This window comes from Anopheles stephensi, chromosome X (genome assembly GCF_013141755.1).
Source record: "Anopheles stephensi strain Indian chromosome X, UCI_ANSTEP_V1.0, whole genome shotgun sequence".
In the NCBI taxonomy this organism is placed as follows: Eukaryota; Metazoa; Arthropoda; class Insecta; order Diptera; family Culicidae; genus Anopheles; species Anopheles stephensi.
The window spans coordinates 4,593,747-4,610,754 of record NC_050201.1 but is presented as its reverse complement, the minus strand read 5'-3'; the positions used below and the strand labels follow the sequence as shown (position 1 = coordinate 4,610,754).

The window sequence follows — 17,008 nt, the reverse complement described above, 5'->3', positions numbered from 1 at the left end:
CCATGTTCCAGCTCAAGAGCAGTTCCAGCTAATGGATTTGCGAAGCAACAACATCTAAATCTGGGGCGAGTGAACGTGAAACACTCATCCTGAGGTGCGTTTGGTGGACAGACCTAGTGGTTGGGGGGAAGGGGGGGAGTGGGGTCTGGTCCTTGCGTTACTTGAGGTGAGGTTTTGGCGTGCGAGAAGGCTTGCGGGCTTGTTACCGGACCATCGGACCAGAAAGCCGACCAGCCAGCTTAAGGATCCCGTTTCGTGTCACGTCGGTCTAGAGGCAACAATACTTCAACTTGAACATCGAACATCATTATTCTAGCCCGCAGGTAGCTGCGTGCCCCCTTTCGGTACGTTTGTCCCATCATGCTCATACACGCGAAGTTCTGCGGAAAGCGAAGACATGGAATCAGTTGGTAGTGGGAGGTTGAGTTTAGCAAGGGAGTAGGTGGATGGTGAGCAGACTGATAGATTCCATGATAAACAAAGCTAAACCAGGCAGATGTCACCCTTCAAACAGCAGGGTAAGGGTCTTAATGAATCTCATCTCAAAACGCCTGCATGTAGGCAACAGCGAAGACACAGCAGACCAGTTCACGCATATTGCAACTACGGCTTCTTTTTCTCGTTTTTACTCAACACTTTATCAGTGCATGTCAAATGTCAACTAGAAGCTACAGTGAGGGACAATAGAAAATGATCACTTTTAAGTTTTTGTTCCGAGTGACTCAGAATCGAGTTCTTGATTGATCCAATGTTAGGATCTCGTTTTTCTTTCCCAGACTCCTCAACATCTTCTAGGCTTGATGACCTGCGTGGTCACGCCAGCTATCTTGAGGTGTACTAGACATCTTATTAGTCAGTCCTTACTACTTGCAACTCGGATTCGGATGAATCCAGCGAATGGAACAATTTCTCAGATTCGTCCACAATCGATATCCTAACCTCAATTTAACGATTTTGAAAATCTAGTGGCCTTATGTCATTGTCCATCACTCTGTATATCAGTTTTAGTAATACATTGCTAAAACAAAAACTTCAGCTGTTAATCAGAAGCTATATCTGTAACAGTATCTGTTCACGCGTGTTGATGAAGCCTACCAACCTGAAACTTGAAACACATCACTAACCTAAACCGCCTAGCGGAAGCAATCCTTTGTTTGGTCTGGATATCCCTACAAACATATCACTTCACATCACAACAGGCAAACTTTTACGGACCTAAGCTTTCTAAGTTCTAAGGTTTTGAAAAACAAAGTTACAGAAAAACAAACGATAAAATAGGCAAGCCTTACATCCGTAGCGGTAGGCTTCATCAAGCTGTCTTACACCTGAAAACCTAATCCACAGAATACCTAAGCGTAGTTTGCGATAGAGTGTGAGAGCCAACAACAACAACATGGCATTCAACATCCCAAAGCCACCACGACTTGTTTTGTGAAGTAACAACTTAAAAGTTCGTCGCGTGAAGAAGGGTTCGATTGTCGATTTAACAGCTATCCACGAAGGTTCAAACCTCGGGTTTTCAAACCCTAGTGGCCATGACAAGGTATCGGACCCACTCCGAGAACTATGGCTGTATCTCACGATGGCGTGTGAAGGCTCTGATCTGGTCTAGCTGGTAGAGAAAATTGGCAAAAACTTGCGTACATTACCATCCGGGCTACCTGTGAAGCTGAGTTGAACTGAGCAAAGTCGTTGCAGGGGTGTTGAAGGTGGTGTTTATGGAAGACGAACAATACTTTTACACGGATATTACAGTTTTATTATACGGGCCAGGCAAAATTGCTGAGTCCCAACAACAGCAACAACAACAACAAACAAGAAAAAATTACACACACACACACACACACTCACACAAACACAAGGTTGAGATAATTATCCCCTACGTCGGTAGATATGACGCTAGTCAAAAAATCATAGATTTAACCCAAAAAAAAAAAGGCTAAAAAAGACCACAATTTTTTTGTCTCATTATATATTTACACAACACATATATAATTATACATATATACAAAGATATATATACATACGACGTTACTCTTTGTGTACCAACTCATTGGCAACGAATGACACGCAAGGGTAAACCGAAGAGCAGAGACTAGGGCCGAATTGCACAATGTTTGCCGACTAGGCCTACGTGCACACACGGGATTTAACACAGTGGCTTTTTTTGTAATCTACTTCACCATCCACTTAAACAAACACACAAATGCATACCCACATTCTTATGAAATTCAATCAAAAAACACACACACACACACTGCACTACACACCTACAGACACGGACACACACACACACACACTGAGTGAGGGCGTGCAATGGTTGTAAAATCGAACTGATGGTAGAGAGACTTTCCAACTGGCAACTGTGGCTGGTGACGTGTAAAGAAATGTCTAGAGAATAGATAGAGAGAGAGTGAGAGAGAAAGAGAGCGAGAGAGAGAGCGAGGTATAAAACCCCCGTAAAAAAAGGGATAGCAGCACTAGATTAATGATCCAACCTTGCCGAAGGTGCGGCAAAAAAAAAAACACCTTTGAAGATAGTTTTTATAATCGAAATGCTATGAGTTGGCATTTCTACCCGGCCATGCAACCTTTACCTTGTGTTGTAGCCCAAAAGCAAAAGCGAAACAAAGCAACAACAAGAAAATACACTGAGCAAGAAAATTCATTTTTCATTCACCACCTGCCAGGGTGGCTGGTGTTTTCCGGTACAATTTTCGCTTGAGGCAGATTTTGCTGTCAACCTTTAAAGACCACACGAGTCCACCAGGGGAAGTGAATCAGTGAAAATCGGATCTACTTCTTTGGCATCTAATATCGTTTTCATTCACCCATAACCCTGACTGGAAAACCCTGCTTTCTTCTCTTTGAAACACGCCTTCGAAACAAAAAACTACACTCTGTGCCTTTTTCCTTAGCAACTGTCGATCCTTTATAGCACAATTATCGAATGAAGATAGGAGCAGAACCGAAAAAACAATTGGCTTGGGTAACAAAAAAACAAACAAAAAATTATGAACAATTGACAATCCTTTACATTACGTGCCAAAGATCAAACTTTGTATTGTCTACATTCAGGCGGAGGCGGTTGCGTGGTCACGTACGAGTTCTTTTTTGTGTGTGCGTGTGTGTCCCCCCGTCCCTTCCTAGCTGTGTCCTCGCACCTTTTCTTCGAGCCTATCACAACGGTAGGTAAGGACAGCTCCACCTGCTTGCCTTAGTGTCCACCTTTGAGCCTTTACCCCTGTTCGAACCTTCACCGTTCACTGCTCTTTGTGTTGAGGAAAACCTTCCGTATCGCTTTCTGGTTGCGAAACGGACGTGCGCGTGTGTGAGAGTTTGTTGTACGAGGTCGTTTTGAACGGGGTCGCTTTGCCGTTGGGGTCATGTCAATTATTATGCTAAGTCAAAATACTGTTTGAATGTGGTTTGTATGTGAAGACTATAGGACGCCAGGCAGATGTAGGGTGGACCGAATCGATGCGCTCTGCTGTCGGTGATGCCGGTTGCCAGTGTGGCTCTGATGTGGATCAACAAGCGTGTGTGTGTGTGTGTGTGTGTGTGTGTGTGAGAGATTGCGTGTCGGAAGCTTGTACGAGGATGTGTGAATGTGTTGGGTGTGATTGGTGCGCGAGTGTGCGTCTGTGTCTAGCTATATTCCTAACTGGTAACGCTTTAATGACTCTGTAACTCATATTCCTGTGAGTGAGTGTGTAAGTATGTGTGCATGTGTAAGTGCTTGTTTTAGCATAAATACACTCACACGCACACCTACAAACACACACACACACAAAAAGACTGTCCTTTACTTTCTTACTAAAACAGTAAGTCACAGCTCGTAACGCAGGTCATCTCCATGATCATCACCCCCTAAACATTTTTGTTTTCTGTGCAATCGGGTTTTTTAGCTTGAAATTTTAATGAACCCGATTCAATCGAACACTCATCATGGCTGTAATCAGGCACCAGCGTCTGACTAATGCGTGTACCGTTCGTTGTAGTTTGTGTGATGTTAGGTAGGTGTTGGTGTGCACGGTTTCAGCCGAGTGACCCGGTAACGGATTCAACCACCCGAAGTCCGATGTAGCTAGCACGAGGCAAAACAACTTCGAACACGTCAGCTCCTTTGCACTGCCCAAAGTAACTGATGCGATCGTGGCGAGCATCCTAGATGCTGCGCCCTTACAAATTGGTGATCGTGCGTAACGCTAGTAACGCGTGAGTAACGGCAAGCGTATTCGATGTATGTGTTCAGTGTGTTAGTTGCGTATGATAGTGGGTGCTTGTGAGTGAGTTTGTCGTTCGATCTGCAATTTGGTTTTTCATTATCCATGTTTTGCGTATTGCCTACTTTTAGGAGGATTCCTAAACTGGTTGCATGGATTCAGCTCGGTACGGTCTCACCAACCAACCGGGTTTTTTTTAACAGTGTTTGACGAGTCTTTTTCTAAAACAGATTTTTTTTTTTTTATATCGAATTCAAAACAAATGTACGGTGGCAGCTCGAGTGTGAGCTGTTTGTAGGTCCTCTCATTTAGCTTTAAATTATTTGAGAGAAACTTGAAAATCAAGCGTAGAGCAAACTTTATGTATGCAAGGCGCAATATTGAAAAATGTTTTTTTAAATAATAATTTCAGCCATTTTGCTTATCTGCTCAACTGTTAGACCTTCCTCCCTTTCCTGTAAACTGTATAGATCCATGTTTAAAATTTTAAACAAAGAAGAAAAAATTAACACAAATACTTTGCAACACACCACCTCGCCCTACTGTAGGTGGCCTGTGACTTAAGGCTGTGCTACGTGGATGCCCCCAAAAAACGTATCCGTCCGTGTTTTGCTATCATCCTCTTAAAACATTGCCCTCATGTCTTTCTGCAGCAAGACGGCAAAAAAGCGCAAAGCCGTGCGGCCGGTATTGTGGTGAAACATCAGACCCACACGCATACAGTGCGAGCCTGTTTTCTCTGTACAGTGTAGCGAACGTCTACAGCTAGTCCTGTGTGTACTGTATAATGATCCGTATGTATGTTTGTGTGCGTGTGTTGTACGTTGGATGAGTGAGCGCGTCTAGTGTAGTATAGGATGGGAAATAATTTGATAGAAAGTCTGTGTGCCCCTAGACTTTTTATGCAAACGTATTTTCGGGTATTCAAAATTGTTCACCACGGTCCGGTTGCGTCCCGGACGCAGCCCGGACCCTCTGGCAAAAAAACCGTACCAAAATTTAAAAAAAAAGGAGAAGAAACAACAACAGACCTTACCTTTACTTCACCAAAAAAGAATTGAATAAATAAATAAATCGAAACTCTTCCCCACACAGTCTGCGCATGTGATCGTTCGGTATCGAGAACGACCAGAACTGGCTGTGGCGACATTCAATTATATGGAATTCTAAATTTTTGATATTAAACCAAAAAAAAAGAGACAAAATTATTGCAAAGTGCGTGTGCGAAACGAATTGGACTTTATCCGGGCGAACCGATGCCGGTTTTTGTACTTGTTGAGTTGTGGTGTGATCGGAATTCGGCCCAGGAGTGAGTAACTTCCATCCAATCGGCAAAGCTAAATACAAACTAGATATCGAAAAACAAAACGTTTATCACTCCTTAGCGGAACTTCTTCGCACTGGATCGGTTTGCTTAGTTGTTAGCAATCCTCATCCCGCTCACCGAATTGGCTTACCACTTACTGTCTCCCATCCCAGGTCTTCTCCAATATTGGCATTGTAACGATTAGGCTTCGATTGGCATAGAAAATCAACCTGCTTTGAGTTCGTGTTAGCCTCCCGTGTTTAAGTTTTTCCTCTCCCAGCACACTGCCACCCGTCCCGTCTGTTTTAACCATCCCATCCTAAGTCTGGTGGGGGCCACAAACTACAGTGTTGAAGGAAGAGGAGACAGCGGCAACAGAGAAGAAGGTTATCGAGTAGCAGGAAAGTGCAAAGAAAATGGCGTAGGAAGATAGTTAATAGTTGCCGTGCCGAGCTTGTTGCGCTGCTTGGTGTATGTTGTGGGACACACTGTACAATGGTGGTTAATGGTTGCATACTTGTAGGCGGCCGCTAGAAACCTTGCACCGTAACGCCCGTAACGACCGGTAGCGCCCAGGTGACAGTGCGTACATCAACGTTCTTCCCGTTAGCTCGCATTAGGCGAGTCGGTAGTCAGTTTTACTCATACTTCATAAACCCTGCCCTGCTTGGGCCTCTACGTTCCTAGTCCTCCCACTCTCACTCTCTCTCTCTTTCTGAGTGTGCGTGGATATATTTTTTTTCTGCCCCATCGGTGTGCCTTCACTGTGTCTGAGTGTCTTAGAGTGTGTCATATAACATATAACCGAACCAAATAAGAAAAAAAAAACCCACAAACTCGCTTTCCCTGATTTTGTTTCGGTTCTTGGTTTGGACTTTACTTAACATCACTCGTTCCTACTCGCTCCCAACCCATGCTATGGTCCAACACATATTTTTGCCCAAATGGCCTAAATATAATACTGATAAATGCAGAGAGGGTAGATGCAAACCATCTCAAAACTCATGCCCTAGCGTGTGTGTGTATGTAAATGTGTGCTTGAAATCGAAATTAGGTAACTGATAACACCAAACAAAATTTTTGACAAAAATAAAATCCCATTTCCTCCACCAAAAAAAAAAAAAAAAAAAAACAAACCAACATATTTATATAAACAACATGTCTAAATCTCGTGCCATACCGTGTGTGTTTCTCGCTGATTTCCTAGCGAAAATGCTACACGACTTTTGAGATGAAGGATGAGAGAGCGAGAGTCAATGAATGTGTGTGTGTGTGTGAGAGAGAGAGAGAGAGAGAGAAAGGGAGAAAAAAACGAATATAAAAACATACCTTTCTACTAGATGCGATTGATTGGTGAATTTGGATGGGAAATGACTTCCTTTTGCACACACATTATCCTACACACAAACCACAACAACTTTGCATGAGATATACATGTATCTTACCTATTGCGATGTTCCATAGCTATAGTCCACACTATCCAATTTTTACTAACTCTTATCCCCGAAAATATTTCCCTCGGGTCTTGGAAAACGTCACATGTACCTTTTTCTAGTAGAGTGTATGCGTATGTATGTTTGCAGCAGAGTAGTGGTTTCGATTGTTTGTCCGGTTTGGGTTTTCTTCTTTTTGTTGGTTTATCCCAACTTGAACCCTGAGGATAAGCGGGTTCGAGTTTTTTCTCCCTCTCTCTCAGTAAACCACAGGACTGATAAGTGTGTGTGTGTGAGTGATCGTGCGAGATCGTGTGTTTGAGCGTGTGTGAGTGTATAGAATCTGTACTGCATGTACATATAGAAGAGTTAAGGACCGTTGAGACTTACAGGCTGGGTTTGTTTATCATCGACCTGTCACTTTGACTTTGTTGTGGTATTGCTATCCCTCTCGCTCTTGCGTACGCATCTTAGTGACTTCGTTTCATCCTCGGATTTCAGGATTTCTTTCGATTATCCGTGCCCGTAATAGCGAGTCCTCCGTGTCATGTCCCGCAAACTCCGCCGAACGTCTCTCCCTCTTCCCCTCCACCCCCCTCCACTCTCTCTGCACACTCGCATTCTTACTCCACATTGCCGTGTTCACGTAGCGTCTCGTTGTTGGTAGGTGTAAGCCCAGTTTGACCAGTCGTCACTGACGGTCGTCCCTTGCCGGTTGTACCGTACAGTGTCCGTGTCTAAGCTAATACAGAAGCCAACCGGCACACAACACGTGCGACCTGCTCTCGCATGTGTTTGTGTGTTTGGTTGCGCCCCTACGAGAAAAAAGGAGGGAACGAGCGCCGTTGTACATAGTTGTTGCCCCGTGCACAACAAAATTCACCCATTAGTTCTATCGTCCAGCTTACAAACGTGTTTTTTGTTTTGTGTGTACTTAATACTAAAAACCTGCCGCACCATATTATGGAAAACAGTCGTAAAAATTCTAAACTCAAAATCAAAACCAGCAGAAAAGCTAACTTTGCCCACTTCGGACCGGAGACTGGATGGAAGGATATAGCTCATTCGCGTTGTAATCGGGATCGAGATCTGCACCCCTGTCTCTGGCAGAGGACGTAGACGTAGTGTGTATATAGGTTAAAAGAAATCTGGGTTAGTGGAACCAGTACCAGATAAAGAATATACCAATTATCACTATCAGCGTACTAGCTTAAGCACGCATGCGGCGACCCGTGTTGTGTGGTAGACTGTTTTATTGCAAAAACCTCGCTGCAAAGGTTGAGGTAGAAGCAGCGAAGCAAAGAACAATACCTATTCTCCATCTAAGGACTCCCCCATTCTGATGGCAAAAAGGCGTCCTGCTTTCGTCCTGCAGCGATGAAGGCATTGTGTGTTTGTGAGTGACCGTGGATGCAACCCAGAAGTTGGTGGGAAGTTTGCTCCGGACTTTGTTATCTTTTTTTGTTTTCTTTGCACCTCACGTTTGAACCATAACCTATCGAATGCTTTGGCACGAGCTTTAAACACTTTAACTCTTCTGCGCAACGAATGTAAAACAATAGCGAAGAACATCGATTATACATAGTTACGAGCCAAGAATAGGAGGTCTAAAACCGGGAAGGGCAACAATCGCCAAACCAGTGTGGAAGATCTCTTAACTGTTCGAATTTTGCAATCGGCCTACACAGGTCAACCAGCCAACTCTTCAACACTCTCGCTCTCACACACACAAACGTACACCAACACAATCCAAAGCAAACACTTCACAACACACCACCACCCAAAAATGTTCTAAAACCCCGCTAAACTAACTGCTGTATGTGTGTTCCGAAGCTTACCGATACTACAGATTATGTGTGTTTGATGTGTGTTGTTTCACTGTAGTAAGTGTAGTTTGAACTCATAATCGGAATAGTCCACTTTTGCGCAACAACAACACTTTTTCGTAGACGTTTTCCTACACATTAAACCAAACCAGTAATAGCAAACGAAGGCTAGCAAGGAAAGAGAAGCGAATGCATCAAGATGGATGAAGGCTTGCTTAGCTAATTCCTCTCTGTCTCTCTTAATCCCCTGAGCTCTCTCTCTCTATATCTTCAATTGGCACAGCTATTGTCGACTGGGGTTTGCATTGAAATCAGTCACAACGGTGTTACTATCGGATTGACAGTTACGCCTGGCGGTGTGCAATACTTCGTATCTTGGGGCGTTACTGCATCTAGCATGAGGTGTCTCGGAGAAAGCTGTTTGCCGATCTATACAAAAAAGTCCTTGACGAAATCGTACATATCACCGGAAGAGTATTCTGGACCGCCGGCGGGGGAGTTTCCAACTTTAGAGGTTCGTCTCGTTTGGAAACTCTGGTTCAGGATATTCTGTTGGTCATCCTCAAACTTTCATAGACTTGGACAAGGAATGAGTCCTTGTAGTCAAATGGAGAGATGCAGGGATAGTATAGCTACATTGAGATGATGTGGTGATCATCTGCAAGCTTTCACAGACTTGGACCTAGAGTCCTAATAGTTAAATGGAGGGATTAAGGGAACGTATAACTTCATTGAGATATTCTGGTGAGCATTTGCAAGCTTTCACAGACTTTGACCTTAGAGTCCTGGTAGAGAAAAGGAAAGCTAAGAGTATTCCTGAACACCGACGAGGGAGATTCCCACATTACAGGTTCGACGTTTTTTGGGTTCTCTGGTTTGGGGGACATTCTGGTGATTGTTCGCCAGACTTCACGGACTTTCTTCTAGAATCTTGATAAAAACTCCAAGACATGGAGAGATAGAGTTGGGGAGGCGAAGAGCAAGTCCTTTAAATTGTCAGTGCACGTTTGGCATGGAATTTGCTAGAAAGGATATTGAGGGTGTACTTCAAACTCCCAAACACACACATACACACACACATACACACAAGCACATATTCACATGCAAGTAACAGTGGTGAGGTACTGGAAGTCAACGTTTTCTAAATGCAATGGGTCCAAATGCATCGAGAGGTGATGGAACACACACAGGAACGATAAGCAGCGATTAACAACATGCTCGGAGCGCGTTGCCGAAGCGAACGAGAGACAAACGACAGGATTCAACAAACTACTCAACCCAAGCTTTGCGTAACAATGGCGGCGTTTGTACGGTGTCAACTTTTGAAAAACTGTTATTTAAACCACCCAAAAAAAAAAAAACAACCTAGGACACACGTCAATATATTGCTCTATACAAATATTGGTAGTGTCATCAATCCGCAACTAAAGGAACAGATAAATTATGATATACGGAAGGGTGATGAAGCACGAATTGATAGATGAAAGATTTATATTGCTGTTGTCAAATACGACTTCTCTCTCGCACTCACACACACACAAAACGATAAGCCTAATACATATAGATACACACACACACATACATGTTAAGCCTTACACAGATAAACACATACACATACACAGGTACGATATCGATATGCTCAACGAAGTTTGCTGCGCGATAATACCTCCTATAACTCCAATTCCCCGTTCCCCGTTCCAGGGTTCCTCAATCTCTAGAACCTCAACTAAAGGATTTGCTCCCAAACGGAATTGAGATGGGTTTCACGACACATACATACACACCGAGCTACATCTCACACATACACACACAAAAACTCCCAACCTTAAGGCCTCCCAAAACCTCCCGTTTTTTGGAACGCCCGCGTTTCATTCTTATGACTGTATGCGTTTTTGGATCGTTTTTTATAAAAGTAAATAAAATCCCAAACCCCCCCTTCCCCTCCCAATTGAAATACTATCGAAACCCCAAGCCCAAAGCTATTTACAAAGTAATTAGTGCTCCCAGTTTTTCGGGCAGAAAGAAAAAAAAACCAACAACAACATTTAAAAAAAAACAACAAAATGGCCCCCATTGGTCGTAACGATCGCGAACACGATGCGATATGTTTCAAAGAACATCATTACCGTTTTAGAATTATTGAATATAGTGAACTTTACATCAAAAATAAGTCACAACACATACACAGCACACTCACAGCACACTCACACTCCTAATTCTATCTCCTCACATGCATCGCACACCAACACCTGCAGCAGCTTACCATCGATTTACATGTACAAAGTACACACCAACACAGACAGAGGGAAACAACAACTAGTGTGTGCAACTTTCAAGTGATCATCAGGAATTGGTATTTGGCTAGTGGGAAAGCAGGAACGATCTCTCCCCCCCCCCTTCCCCCACCCTCCTCCCAACACGATATATTCACATACACCAGCTCCGTACGGGCGTTGGTAGTTGGTAGTGTCACCGTTTGATTCTATAGTATTTGTTGCGCATATATACGTAGTTTATGTAGGTTTCGCCAGGTTAGCTGGGCTAGGTGAGAGTGTAGCGAGATAGTGATAGAGAGAGAGAGAGAGAGAGAGAGAGAGAGAGAGAGGACGAGAGTGAGAGCGAAAGGCAAACAGATACAGATTCTACCGAATCCTGGTCACGGCACCAGGCTGTCACTAGACGGCTGGTGGTGTTTCTTTACAAATTTTCGATCTTTTTCGACAGGGATCAGCCGCTCGATAGCTGACAACCGATAACCGGACTGTTCTGTAGCTGTTTGCACCCAGTTTCATACCACAACGAAGCGTGTCCGGCACGCGGATACAAAATCTGTTTTGTGATATTTGTGTGCCCATTAGCGGGCATCAAGGTGAAGGTGGACCAGTCACTCGGTAGTGAGATTGTTAACAACTGGGAAAGGTAGATACAAACAGAGAGAGAGAGAGAGAGCGAGCTAGAGTTATAGAGCTGTTAAACTATATTTTTTCAACGCTCTTAAAGCGCCGAACTATACAGATGAGCCTGTTAAGCAGTCTAAAGTCTAAAGCTGTTACTCTTAAAAGCACCCATTTGAGAACGTTTGCATGGTAGTGTCTGTGTCTGGTAGGAATGTGAATGTGGGCGGTAGAGAGTATGATAGGGTTAGTGACGTTAGGAGTCGAAGTTAACTAGGAAGGGATAGGCTAACATTCCAATTCGACTAGATTTCGTGAGCTTACTTGTGTGTTTTCTACCCCCCCCCCCCTCCAACCCCCCTCCACCCACCTCCCCACCCTCCCCGTTTTCTTTATTTTAAAGAAGAAACAGAAACATGGCCCCTGAAAGTATGCAGTTTGGCTAACTGAAGCGTCCGTTTTAATTTAAAAATTTATTTTAACGAGCTTTTCGCGAGCGGATTGTCTCCGTGCTCAGATCGTCTGCACTAGCAATCAGACTGAACCACGATACAGCGATATTAGCAAGAGTAATGGTTTGCCAAAAGGAAAATGCAGCAGGAAGAAAATCTCGCAAACGAGAAGACATACAAGTTGATCAGTTATTCATCTCAGACCACATCTCTCGAACTTTCCACGCTCAAACAACACAGGAATGGGTTAAATGGATACTGACAGAACTATTTAAACACACACACACATACACACATTAGCAAAGTATGAACGTTTTTTGAATGTAATAGAACAAAAAAAAACATACTCTCCACATAAACACACTCACACACGCACGCAACGATACAATTGCATAGCAAAATGTATCTGTCGATGGGTACCACTAAATGCTACTATATCATCTCGCACACTCGCACATAACTTACTTCACAGCAGCAAAATAATAGCTACCAAAAACCCCGCAGAAAACTCCCACATAAAACACACACACACACACATTACGAAACAACAACAAAATGAAACTTATTATATTGCATCACATTAAATTATAACAATTATATAAATTATACACAAACGAAGGTAAAACCAACAAAAAAAAAATCCTCTAAAAATTTACTAAATTTAGCGCACCTTATGAAACGATTAGATGAATGGAGCCGCGATTTGCAAAACAACAAACGAAGCGATTTAACGCCTTTTGAAAGATGTTTTTAGTAAAAAAAAAGAATGAATTGAAGAATGGGAAAAACAACACAAGGAAAGTGAACTTTAAAATGAACCAACTTTTATACATATACATACAAACACATACACACATGTACATTCACACCGCACGCCAGAGGAAACGGTAACAACTTTATGACGCCGAGTGCCGAAGGAAGCAACAAGCGCTCGAGTCACTCGAAACGGGGACTCGACTAGAGATTGGAAAGCAAGTAGTAAGCGAAACAGTACTCGTTGGGTGTAGAGCGAATAGCATAACCAAAGACGAACGCTCGCTCCTTTCCGTGGTGCTAATGATCGTGTTGGTGGATGCATTGGTTTGGTTGGCTGCATTGGCTTCAAATGAAAACCACATTTTGTGCGCCGGAAGGTATGCAACCAGTACCAGCATTCGCCTTGAAGACACTGGTAGGCGATGAAGTTGTAATGTTTGTGGCACAGTTATTTTTGACAACAACACTATCACACACACACACACACCCACACAGAAATACATATAGACACAACGGAATTTGAAAGATTGGAAAACTGAACACTGGGAGGAAAAACAACCTCGAACTGGACAAAAAAAACCCTAAACAGATCAACAGCAAACGAGAAAATCGAATGGCAAAAACAGAACAGATGTTGCAAACTAATTGTGAAAGTTCATTACTATAAATATGCTGGTTACAACAACAACAACAACAACAACATAACACATACACACTCTAACCACAACAATAGGCCGAATCGGAAGGTGCTGATAGCCGCTGATAATATCCGTTTAGCAAAAGGCAAAAAAAAACAGAAACAAAACATTATAAAAAAAAACCGGATAGATATGCTAATCACAAACATCACATACTAATACATAACAAAAATAAATATTCAAAAGCAAAAAAAGGGACAAAAACACATTTAAATGGCTGTAGTAAACAAAATATGCAAAACAAAAAAAAAACAAATAGATACCTATATATACATATAACCCGATAAATGTCAGCAAAAATCACGAAACACATACACACATCAACGAAACACTCATACACACACACACACACACAGTCGTGTTTTCGACAACGATGTAGTTTTGCAAAATGAACGCGCATTTACGCGAAGCTCTAGTCACCACCAGCCGTCAACAGAAAAACAGAGGCTTGTGATGGGGCGTTGAGCTGTATGCGTGTATTTGACCACCACCACCACCATCTTTCAATGTACATGCCGTTGTGTATGAAACATATTTATACATCCTATTTACACTCAATTTAACAACAAGAAGAAAACGAGAAGGAAAGGAAACTTAAAAGATAAATGTTCTATATACATATATATATAATATATACATGCAGGATCTGACAGGTGACTCTCGGCTGTCATTCCGATGCGCACGTGAGCCGTACAGTATGCCACCGCTCCCCAACCCCTTTCCCCCTCACAATGCTACATGCACGCACGCACCAACTAACAGACAATTGCATAAATTTCGGGCGCAGCAGTAGAACATGAATGATGGTACTACTGAAAGTCTCTCACACACACATACACACACAAATGATAATATTTAAAACTATTTTATAACAACACTTTAACTAACACAAACACACACACATGCGTAAGGCATGAAGGTTAAGCTGCGTGTGGGCTTTAGGCGATCCTGGTTAAAGATACTTAAGCAAAGCGAGGAGAAAAAACAACTATTAGCAAACCAGTGATTGGACAGGATTCTCCACGCAAAACACACACACACACACACACTCTCTCACACGTCACAAATAAACCGGGGGAATGATTTGAAGTAATGCAAGTACTAACGAAACCACTCACTCAGTCTGCCCGTTCCGGATGCCGAGAGTTACCTGCTTATCCATAGCAAACAAAAAAAAACAACCAATAATTCAATGTAAAGCAGAAACAAAAAACCATTAAGAAAATGCGTAAAAAAAATTAAAACTGGATTGATGTTTAAAAAAAACCTGTACCTTTTTTTGCGTGTGCGTGTGTTGGGTGGGGGGAGTTTACTTATATGAATTGATGAATTGATGACAAAGGTGTTTTGTTCGCGGTAAGTACAGTAAGTGCGCCTAAAGGTATGCATTATGCTTAACTTTTGCTTAGATAAAATAGACGAGCAGAAGAACGAACGGCCCTAATGCACCTTGCCGAATCCGTGAATCCTTTACCGACGCGGAAAACTTCCTACCATCAGGATAAATGCCTTCGCTCGAGTTGTACGCTTGTACGTAAAATCCTTCGCTCGAGTTGTACGCTTGACGTACAACTAAACGAATCAGAGAAGACCCGGACAGAAACGCATCGGGAAACCTCGTCGGGAATTTATCTGACAAATCCTGGTAGGTTTTAGCTTTCCCTTTTCCAGTTTTATCCCTGAGAAGCCGCAGAAAATCCGATACAGATTTAGCTACATTAGTGAAAATCGACAGCCTCTGGGATGCTGCACGCGTGCTGCATTGCTTGTCGTTCGGGATAATTGTCAAATATCTTTGACACTTGAGTCCAGTTCAGGATGTGTTCTTAGCCGTTCTTTCCTTGCCAACGGTATCATCCATCGGCGTTTCTCGACCTTCAAGACCTTCGCTAAATCGGTGCTGATTTCACCATATTAACGTCAACGTTGATGGGAGAGTCAACGACTAGAATTTTTTTGGATCGTGTCTATGGCAGTCGTGATTCCAATAGATTTAAGTTTTGTGATTTGGTTTTGATTTAAAAGAAAGGGTTTACACCGAGCCTAAATGTTTTCAGCATATTTTACATCGTCATCTTAAAAATTTAAATTCGCATCCTGAATCTCCAACTGGCAAACCGAAGATTGAATCAGTCAAACAAAATGAATTGTTGGGCCGGATAGTTTTGCTAACGAGAAAGAAATGAGATGAAATGAGAGAGAATCGCGAGAGAAATGAGAGAATTTCAAGAACAATGAGAGTGTATTGCAAGAAAATTGGGATAGCAAAATTACAAAGAATCGAGCGAAAATCTAAAGAAAAACGAGAAAGAAATGACAGAGAATTGAGACTTAAATGACAGAGAAATCAGAATGACATTAGACAAAAAGATAGAGAAATGTGAGAGAAATGAGAGAGAATCCGGTGCGAAATGAGAGAGAATCAAGAAAGAAATGAGGGAGAAATAAGGGAGAATCGAGAGAGAATCGAAAGAGAAATAAGAGAAAAACAAGAGAGAATAAGAGAAAATAAACCCTATTTTTCTCTCGAGTCTATCTTATTTTATCTCAATTCTCTCTCATTTCTTTCTTGTTTGTCTCTCGAATCTCTCGATTCTCGCTAATTTTTCTTTCGTTTCTCTCACGTTTCTCTCTCGATTCTCTTTTATTTCTCTCTCATTTCTCTCTCGATTCTCTCGTATTTCACGTCATTTTTCACTAGTAAGCAAGGCTAACCGGCCCAACCGCTCATTTTGTTTGATCGATTCAATTTTCGTTATGCCATTTTGTTATAAATTTCATCGCTTATTCAATTTTTAAATATTTTTGAGCTTTCCCTCAACATTATTCCCTTCCGGCAACTTAATGTCGTTCGGTCCGGAAGTTGTTTCTGAAACTCCCATCTCATCCATGTTCAGCAATACCCTCGCTGCATAACTACACTCCACATGTTTCTACGGTTTCAGTTAAATACTGGTTGGTCTAAACTACAAAGTTTCACGCAATGTCACTGCAAAGCCACATCAAATTCTGCTCCCATGCTTCGGTCGATGCATACCCCGAAATATGGTGATTACATTCAACTGGTAACTCGACGGGAAAGTTTTTTGGCTTCACTGTGGTATCTCTAGGTGGTAAAGTTAATTTAAAATGTGTTTCTCTCCGTGTAATAGATATCTGTGGTCGAATTTTACGGCTTAGTTTCTAGTATTGGGATTTAGCCTTAAGCGACTCGTAATAGAGCATTTAAGGAGCTTCATTCAAGTAATTAACACTTGGTCTAGACGTCATGTTCGTTACCGGCGCTAAAGATGTGGTTCGTCGAGACAGCTGTTGATCTATTTTCCTTACTCACACACCTTGCTTGAGCTCGTCCACGAGTATTGAGCAAGTGCTCCCTGAGTAGTTAACGCTTTACATTCTCAAAACGGATCACAA

At 42.4% G+C, this 17,008-nt stretch overlaps 1 protein-coding gene across 3 annotated transcripts in view; it reads left to right on the top strand.

The window, feature by feature from the left end:
- LOC118505477 (eye-specific diacylglycerol kinase) overlaps nt 1–14,857 on the top strand; it is a 102,228-nt gene extending 87,371 nt beyond the window's left edge. For 2 of the 3 annotated variants that reach the window (XR_004905428.1, XM_036041303.1), the window contains one exon: nt 12–1,926. Coding sequence is in view for 2 of the 3 variants with exons in the window: in XM_036041303.1 (XP_035897196.1) it covers nt 12–58 (47 nt within the window). In the remaining variant the exon portion in view is untranslated. Of the gene's footprint in view, nt 1–11 lie in introns of all 3 variants that reach the window. The other variant, XM_036041294.1, reaches the window with a different exon arrangement.
- Nucleotides 14,858–17,008: the final 2,151 nt, after the last annotated feature.